Below are 9207 nucleotides of genomic sequence, written 5' to 3'. Positions count from 1 at the left end.
AAAGTGATTTGTAGAATTGTACCTTAACCTTTCTCATTGCCAGAGATTGTCCTATCTTTTTGATAATGCCAACACACGAGAATCAGAACACTTTTTATTTAATACATTTCCCACAAAATGTCTTCTCTACATCAAATAAATGTTTGTGTATTGTACATTATATCAAATAATTCCCTTTAAATCAGTCAAACTGCTATTTACCATAACCCTAATATAAAATCAGCCTTTCCATTTATTTAACTTCAATAGGCTGAAGTTCTCAAGCAAACTCCGTTGCACTCTCAATTTGCATGCTTCTCATTTTGGAACTTTTGAGTCAATTATAAATTAAAACAAATGAAAAACATTTTTGCGCTAGAATTTGTTTTTATTGATTTATTTCAGATGCCAATTAATACATTACAGAAAACCCTGGAGGCAGAAAAAAAAAGCAATGATGTTTTATCGGTCCGGCATAATGGCTATATTTAAATCCGATACTTCTAGAAACATGTTAATTTCTGCCTCTGCTTTCATGCAATCTTTGTTTGACTAATATTCAAATACTAGTCCATGCACAACACTCATAACTGTGAAAACTAAACCAGATTAAATAATTTACAGTAAATAAATTGCTTAACAGAAGACCCATGATGTGTGGCATTTTAAATGTTTAACAACTTTATGCAATCATAAGTCATACAGAACACAAGCAAAGAAATAAAAACATTTCACAAAACAAGAAACATTACTCCATGTCATAATACCATTACATCAAAACGAGAAGTACATACTACAGAGCAGTTTTCCTTTTTTTTTTTTTTTTTTTTTTTTAGGGCAATGGAATACACACACCCTAGTTCCCTAAGTGTTGCCAACATCTCAGAAGCTGTTTAATTGACAAATTGTTTAAATTAGTACCAATATCAAAATGCATGTTATGGGGATTAAGGTTTAAATGTAATTAGGCCACTTATTTCCAAGGGGAGATAAGTAGGGACATGTACATGGATTTTCAGAACAGGAGTCCTATTTTGAAAGCTGCAATTCTGAATCGCTATATATATATATATATATATATATATATATATATATATATATATATATATATATTAGTATAGTAGTTTATTATAATGATTAACAATGTTCTTTTAGAATCAAAAGTTTCTTCATAATTCAAGGCAAACAGATAAAGTAACAAAGCTGATACACAATGTAGCACACAAACATGTATGTATTGTATAGACAAACTTTCTACTGCATATTTATATATCAGACTTTCAATGAGGTGATTAATGCAAAGTTTTACAATTTTGCTTTTTCAGAACTAATACAAAAAAAACAAAAAAACATTTAACACTAGCTAGAAACAACTCAAAACAATAATTAAGGACCGTGTGCAATCAAGTTGTTTCTTGGTAGTATAAAACTGATGTTTGTTTAAAATTGCATTTGTTTATTTAAATAAAAAAAACAAAAAAAAAAGGAAAACTTTGCACACACTTCAAAACTGGGCCACAGCATGGAAGCTGGGTTATCCACTTGACTGTATACACACCTCCTAGTATGGGCCAGTAGAAAAACAACTCTGCTGTTCTGACAAGCACAGGAAGAACCCCCACCTACAGTAGCAATGTTTCATATTACCACTCAATTTAAGCTTAAGAACAACAAGCGTAGTGAATGTGTGTGATTACTTCCCAGCTCACTATATATCCAAATGATAGTCTGTTGGTTATCAAGAAAGTTATAATTTTTTTTTTTTTTTTTACAGAATGCTTTTCAGTTCTATAGATTTCATGAGACATAAATATACTTTGCATGGCAAATAAACAACTGATAATACTAGTACTCTAATCAAAGTCCTGCAAAACTGGTTCTAAGTCACAAGAACATAACTTCCTTTTAACTACATGAAAATGATATGCCTTTGGTTGAATTAGAAGCCTTTTTGACACTATTCAAAACTCATAGCAAACATCCCAGCAGGACTGAAAGCTTCCTATTTCCTTAGATCCAGCTCTGAGAAACATTTCTGTACCAAAACTCCTATGCAGAAAGCTAGTTTTGGCAGTGCATTGTAAATAGCTGAAGTGCAAAACATACCATTTTGATTTGAAATTCATTTCTTGGGCTCTCCATCTTTCTCCCTAGGCAGTCTGCCCATGCTATAAAACTCTTCATTGGGGCGCATGTCTGTGAAGTGAGCAATGCGATTGGACAATGAAAAAAAGGCAGCAATTGCTGCGATGTCCCACGCGTCTTCACGGTCAAAACCATGGGCCTCCAGGTTCTTAAAGTGCTCCTCTGTGATGTTATCGCATCGGCTTATTGCCAAAGCGAAATCCAGCATCACCCTCTCGCGGGCCTGGAGCTCTGCCACTTCGTAGTTCACAGACACCTGTCACACAGACAGAATAAATAAACATTACCATTTGTAATCTTCAATGCAGTTTCTATTTAGGCTGGGGTGATGCATTGTTCCATCATATCGTTTGATCACCATCAATGGTCAAGCATGCGCATCGTCTTTTGACAGCACTTCTTCTGCCTGCTTGAGTTCTCTATGCGCATCTGAACCTCGTTCAAAACACGTACAGTAATTGTATTTGGGTTCACTTTATACCACTACATATAAATGAATGGTGGAAAAACAACAAAGATTGCTTCCCAAAGTAGCCAGAAGCACCTTAAGCATCCCGGCAAAGTTAGTCCCCAGTGAGCAGGTTTTCAGCAAGGCTGGGCAGATTGTAAACAAAGTCTATTCCTCTATAAAAGAAAAGGATGTGAGGAATGGACAACAAAATACATGTTTTTTTTGTAAAGAAGTTCTGTTGTCAAAAATGAACCATCCATTACTCGTTTAAATTATTCAATGGATTATTTTCGTACTTTTACCATCACGTTGAAAATAAGGGAAGACTTTTAAGGCATTATGTATAACCTGATGTAACTGATGTAATAGTTTTCAATAATTTAGTAGCTATTCAGTATATTATCAGTAGCTCAAAATGTATTAGTTCTGTTAGTTTTGGTAATTTTTTTTTTTTTTTTTTTTTTAAAGGACACTAATGTATCGGCTTTGTTGGAAAACGACACATCGATGGTTTAAAGGAAAAAAAAGGGGGGGGGGGCGGACGGATGGACGGACATCATCCTAGCCTTAGTTTCTATGGCAAGTACTTCACTTTATATACGATCTCTGTTTGCAACACTGCAACTGTTTGCCCCCCATTTTGTGTTTCATAAATATTAACAGAAGAAAGCATGGGCTCAGACACTTTTCTGACTGAAATAGCAACCACTGCAAAATCTTTAAAAGCTTTGAGATATTTCAACATTAACTAGTATTTTATTAACAAACAACCCCACTGCAGCTGTAAATGCAACATTAGACATATCAGTATCATTCAAAAGTAGATCACCAGGCCTACATATGTGCTATGTTAATGGAAAAGCAGTGGGACACATGTAGACGGACAGGTAGGGGATTCCAAAATACATGTTCTACTCCCGATGGTCTGCTTTGTATGATGAGTAAAAGGAAATTTTAATTAGATCGTGAAATTATATATTCATACCAACTACAACTAAACATGTATTTCTTATTCTTAACCATTTGACAGCTTAAAAATAGCTGTGTAATGCAGCTGGTCAAGTATCAAAATACATATGATAATCTCCTCTATAGTGATACAATATGTAATGTTGTATTTCAATGAATCGATACATGAGTTGTTACATCCCTAAAACAAAAAATCAAAAGCAAAATTAAAAACGTTTACATTATTATGATCGTTAATATTGTAACTTCAAATTAAAAAACAAAAAACAAAACAAACAAAAAAAAAAACACCTTACCTGGTCAGCTAAAGTTGGGTTTTTAGAGTAGATTCGGTGCAGAGCACCGTGGGAAATCACACAGTATAGACAGCGGTTATTGATACTTGTAGCCACCACTATAAGTTCTCTGTCGGCTTTGCTGAGTCGGCCTATAAGACAAAAAATCTTTTATTTTTCCCCACCACAGCAAGTTGCAAACTTATTAGTTCTTATGATGAAATTCCTAAAATGTGGTTTTTTTTTTAGCAATTAATATTTAAAACTAGAAGAGCTCAGATCACACATTACTCAGTTTTATTCTATAGGGGTTGGACAAAAGATTAAAAACACATTTTATATCACCAATAGGATGTACAGAGTACCAACGGCAACCAGGATGACACTTATTTGACGTGGCAAGCCTAGAGGGATAGGTGATCATATCTTTATGACTACTGCCTTTGGAACGGAGAAGGGAGGAAATGTGCAGCAAAAAACTGCCTCCAGATTGGCATCACTTTTTGAACTATTCCTTGTAAACATAGAATTTAAACTTACTTAGTAGTTAGCACATGTGCTCTTTTTTTTTTTTTTTTTTTTTTTTTAAATCTCACAATCTTGTTGCAACAAAACAACTATTACAAAACAGTTTAACTCAGGATGTAGATGACAACATTTTTATTTCTGATTAGTGTTTGAGATTGTAAAAGCATTGGTCACACGTGTTCCTAAAACAACTTTTTGTGTTGCATATGCAACCAAACTGGGCACAGCCCTGAAACATCAGTATTTTGTGCCGTCCTAGACACAGAACCAACTGAGTGCTATCAACCCTCAATCAAAGTCTGTCAGATATGTCACTTTGCACATTGCAACTGAAACCGACTACAGTCGCAGTGGTGTATATTCTGTGGACGCTAAAGTAACATATACCCCTTGTCACAGCGGAGAATAATTTGTAATGTATTTGAATATAATATTCCTATCTAATTTGAAAGAACAATATAGAATAATAAAATGACAATGAATAGTTCAATGAAAAATTGGATATGGTAGTGAAGACCGATGGCATTAGGTAAACAAATGAAGTGTTAATGCAGGGCTTCCCAACCCTGGTCCTGTGTCCATGTGTCTTCTGGTTTTCATTCCAACTGAGCTCTCAGTTGCTTAACTAGACCCTTAATTAAACGAGTAACTTGCTTAATTAGACCTTAATTGTTTTCAGCTCAAACAGTTGCAGATTTCAATCTAGCTATAACATTTTAAAAGTAACTTGAACTCTGCAACTTTTTAGGAGCTGAGAACAAGTAAAGCTATAATTAAGCAAGTTATTATTTCAATTAAGGGTTTAGTCAGGGTTGGAAAGCCCTGTGCTAATGTCATGGTGAAGTATACTGTATGTGGAAATAACTTATGGGGTTCAGGGGACAGGAGGTCGGGCTCCACCTCCTTTCTCAGTTCGCGCCAAATTAAATTGCCAATTATATATAAACCCTGAGCACTCCCCATTCTGTGTCTGTGTTAGCGTTTTTTCCTCCTCCTCCCAACCTTCTCCACTATGCTGCGTCACCTCTGCAACGGTCTCCTCTGGGGGCAAGTGAAGCTTCACTTCACAACTTTGGGTCGGCCGGGCCACCCCATCCTCCGAGACGGAAGGCTCTCCACACGAGTCAGAGGGGACCCCCGGCCAAAACCTTTCCTTTCTAACACCTTCACCTCTTGTATGCTTCTCTCCCTCAATTCACATTCATTTGTTTCTTTAGAGGTTACGCCAGGAAGGAGCCGAGCTATCCAGCTAGGAGACCGAATCGCTCTGTCCTGCACCTCAGGGATAGCGGCTCCTTCTTTAAGCAATGGGATCCTGATGTTTACTAATCCCACTTAGCCATAGCTCCTGTCCAGTGAAGTGTTCTTAAGATACAAGTACACATGCACAGTGAGCCTACAGAGATGAATGTGCACCTCCATATATATCCCCAGAATTGGATACTATTCTACTACAAATACAAGTGAACAAATGTATGAACAGGCAGACATTCCCATATATCTCAATAATACAATCCTCTTAATAGTGTAAATACCAAGTTTCTTACCAGTTTCTTTATTCATAAGAGCATTGTAGTAGGCAAAGAAAGCTCTAAACTCAGCAGGTCGATGTGACAGTACTTTGAACACATTTGGCAAAAATCCACTCTGTAAATGAAAATCAAAGTTAAATAGTGGCACCATGAGGTTAAAAACAGGAAATTATTTGCCATTACTTAATGTCTCGGAGTGTGTTGCAATTCTTTCCGTAGGCAGGTTATTCAAATGCTATTAAATTCAAACAAAATCTGAGATGTAAGGGTGACAGAGACGGATGTACAGACAGAGAGAGTCCCACAATCTGATATTTGCTATAACTTGATAAATAATGCCCATACCATTCCTTGTGGAGGTAGCTTATTCAAATGCTATTCAACTAAACAAATGTGTTACTATTTTAAACACAGAACGGTGTTATGTGAGGCACTGTTGTTACAAATACTATGAATTGAATCAATTAATGGGATACACACATCAAAGGGTTAAGTAGTGGTTATGACAACCGCTTGGCAACCACAAAGCCGGTCACACGTACACCTGAATTAACCAGTAACAGTAAAAGGGATTGAACATTTGTGGCTGCTTATTCAAGGTTCTTGTCTCATTTACTCGTATTGAAAAAATAAAGTTCTGGGGAAACCTTTTAATTCATGTGTCTGCAAAATGTTTAAAAGTACATCATATACAATTACACAATTTCATACATGGTTACCTTTGTTTCCATTTCTTCCATGAGCTCCACTATGTCATATGGAAGATCCTTCTTATAAGGAACAGGGTAGCGCCCGATAGGTTTTGTAGGTTTGGTGCAGTAATTCTTTTGGGCTATTGGTGGGAAGATGGCTCTTGTCCATTGCCATTGAGACAAGAGCCCAGGTAATGGCTAAAATGGAAAATAAAAAATGTATAACATTTTATTTACAGTAGTTTAATACATTTGGTATTATCCAAGATCCTTTTGTGTTCCAAACAATTTTCACATTATGTCGCTGTGTTTCTAAATTATTAAAAATGAAAAACAAATAAACAAGAGAGTGCTAATAACTTTATACTACTTTGTAGTTTGGTTCTATTTTTTCACAATTAACAGCCGGGTTTTTTTTTTTAATCTAAAACACAGGAGTTAGACTTGAGTAAAGGATTTCATATTCTTTATTTGGTCGAATACTACGGTGACCACCTGTACCGAAGTGGACGGGGCAGTCCCTAAAGATCAAGTCCCGGTCCGGGAATTTGTCCCGGTTTCCTAGACAGCCCCAGAATGATTGACACATTGGATAGCCAATCTATCACATAAAACTATATTATCCCACTATCATGTGACTTTTCACACTCACATCACATGTTCCCCAACAGCCTGACATTGATATGCTTTGGCAACAGCAAACAATATACAATTCATATAATATTTTAATTTCACAGTGTTTTCTTTGTTTTTTTAAATGGCTGACTCTAAAAGTTTAAGTGACACGGATTGTGATACGTCGGTAAAGGAAGGAGTACCCTATAAGGGAAAAGTGCAAATTACTTTACACATTAATTATGTAGAACATATTCTAGAATTGGAAAGGGATGAAAACGTTGTTAAGAAGAATTCAAAGTTGATATAGATATTTATTTTTTTAAATAATATTGACTATAGTAAGAAATATGTAAATATACAATCCCCACCCCCCGAATAAAAAATGGCCGGTGTCCCGTTTTTGCATTTTGAAAAGGTGGTCATCCGATCTAATACAGGGGTGGCCAAAGTTTGCCTTTCCACTCCTGGTCTTAGTTCACTGTTCTAAATTTAAATCAATTAAACCTTCATCCAGACCTTGAATTAATTGCACATGTTAAACCGGGAGAAGAACCCGGCAAGGAACACAATGACACCCCTTCCTTATCAATTTTGCAGCGTGATTAGTGAGTCCATGCGTTATTAAAAAAACGCACAACAACAACAATAATAATATATGTTGCAAATAACAGTTTAGCCGGGATACTAAATTAATTAAATGTCAGATTGGACTAATTTACAGTAATTGATTGAGCAAAACTAAGTGCATGTCTTAAGTTTCTCATTTACCGTACACTTTATTGTAAAAACAGTACCAAAACATTAAACTTATCTATTTGGCAACAAACTGCAATTTTCAAAAAGAAAATGAGAAGATACATCGATTTCCTTACAGAGTGTAAGAGACTGCGAAGGTTGAACAGAGTTAGCATTCCCTTCACGGCGCTTCCAGAACGAGCCATCTCTTCTGTTTTGGATAGAATCCAGGGGCGTTTGTTTCCCAGTTCACGGGCAAGGGTTCACGTCCCTTTTGACCAATCACAGACGAGTTGATCAGGACCCCTCCCCCCCTCACATCCGCCCATCACTCTCAATGTAAACCAATAACAAGGGAGCTTCAAAGTACCACCCATGACAGTATTTAACACTGCTGTGATGTACAGTGTTACACAGCTTTTTACTTGATTTGAAAAGTACGAAGTACCGTATAATCGGACAAATAAACGGATTTCATTAATTTATTATTATTATTATTATTATTATTTTATCAATTCTTCTTTCAATGCTTACAACGTTGTTATATAATAATGTAAACCATCTTAATCTCTACGTGCATTCTCAAATATAATCAGCCATACAAAAGAGTAATTGTATTTGCACAGAAAAAAAAGTATGCGCCAATTTGTGATTACCCAAGGGTCCTAAATTTGGTAAACATACACAAGGAATTGAGCGGCTGTTCAAACAGTTTGGGAGTGACTCAAGTATTACCAGGAATGGACAATTTGGATGACTAGATCCAGCCTCTCAGTACATTTTAAACTCTGTTTCGTTTACCTCAGTGCTGTTAAATGCCTGAGCCAAGGGCTTAGTTTTTGTTGATAATGAATATGTTTTCCTCAAAAAAAGTATAATTCATGGTAAATGTACCTCTTTGACAATAGGAACACACCACCCATCGGTTCGTAATTGATTGCACTTCTACCAAAATCTGACAGCATACCACTTTGTGACGATGTACCACTTTCTACCACTACACCGTGCATGTGTTATTTTGATATGCTGAAATAAAGTTGCTGAAAGTAATCAGCCTGAATTCTATAACTTGTCATTCAAACTGGAGACTAGTTGCTATTACTGTTGTGGTTACGGTATTGTATGGAAGAGATTAAACATAGTTTGAACGATAACATTCAAGGTCATATACCAGAGATTAGGAACCTCATATTGACCAATCAGGTAAATGAAATCTCTGATCAATGTTCTAATTATATGGGCAGCAGTGTGGAGTAGTGGTTAGGGCTCTGGACTCTTGACCG

The 9207-nt window shown here is 36.0% G+C and overlaps 1 protein-coding gene across 1 annotated transcript; it reads right to left on the bottom strand.

Moving 5' to 3' along the window:
- Nucleotides 1-78: 78 nt before the first annotated feature.
- On the bottom strand, nt 79-8197 carry si:ch211-175m2.5 (uncharacterized protein LOC568697 homolog). Its single transcript, XM_034034426.3, has 5 exons — nt 8062-8197; nt 6599-6769; nt 5895-5994; nt 3841-3971; nt 79-2380 (listed from the first exon to the last, which is right to left on the bottom strand). Exons 1-5 carry the CDS (start codon nt 8128-8130, stop codon nt 2102-2104), a joined length of 750 nt encoding a protein of 249 aa, XP_033890317.2. The 5' UTR covers nt 8131-8197; the 3' UTR covers nt 79-2101.
- Between the last annotated feature and the right edge of the window lie 1010 nt (nt 8198-9207).

Source organism: Acipenser ruthenus, chromosome 1 (assembly GCF_902713425.1).
Source record: "Acipenser ruthenus chromosome 1, fAciRut3.2 maternal haplotype, whole genome shotgun sequence".
Lineage (NCBI taxonomy): Eukaryota > Metazoa > Chordata > Actinopteri > Acipenseriformes > Acipenseridae > Acipenser > Acipenser ruthenus.
The sequence above is the reverse complement of the archived record's forward strand: the minus strand, read 5'-3'. Positions and strand labels throughout refer to the sequence as shown.

Excerpts from the sequence above, each read along its gene's own strand:
- si:ch211-175m2.5 (XM_034034426.3), bottom strand. The coding sequence starts at position 8,130 with ATGGCTCGTTCTGGAAGCGCCGTGAAGGGAATGCTAACTCTGTTCAAC. Across the intron at positions 5,995-6,598 it reads TGGAAGAAATGGAAACAAAG|AGTGGATTTTTGCCAAATGT; the intron begins GTAACCATGTAT and ends TTTCATTTACAG. Across the intron at positions 3,972-5,894 it reads TCTTATGAATAAAGAAACTG|GCCGACTCAGCAAAGCCGAC; the intron begins GTAAGAAACTTG and ends TTTGTCTTATAG.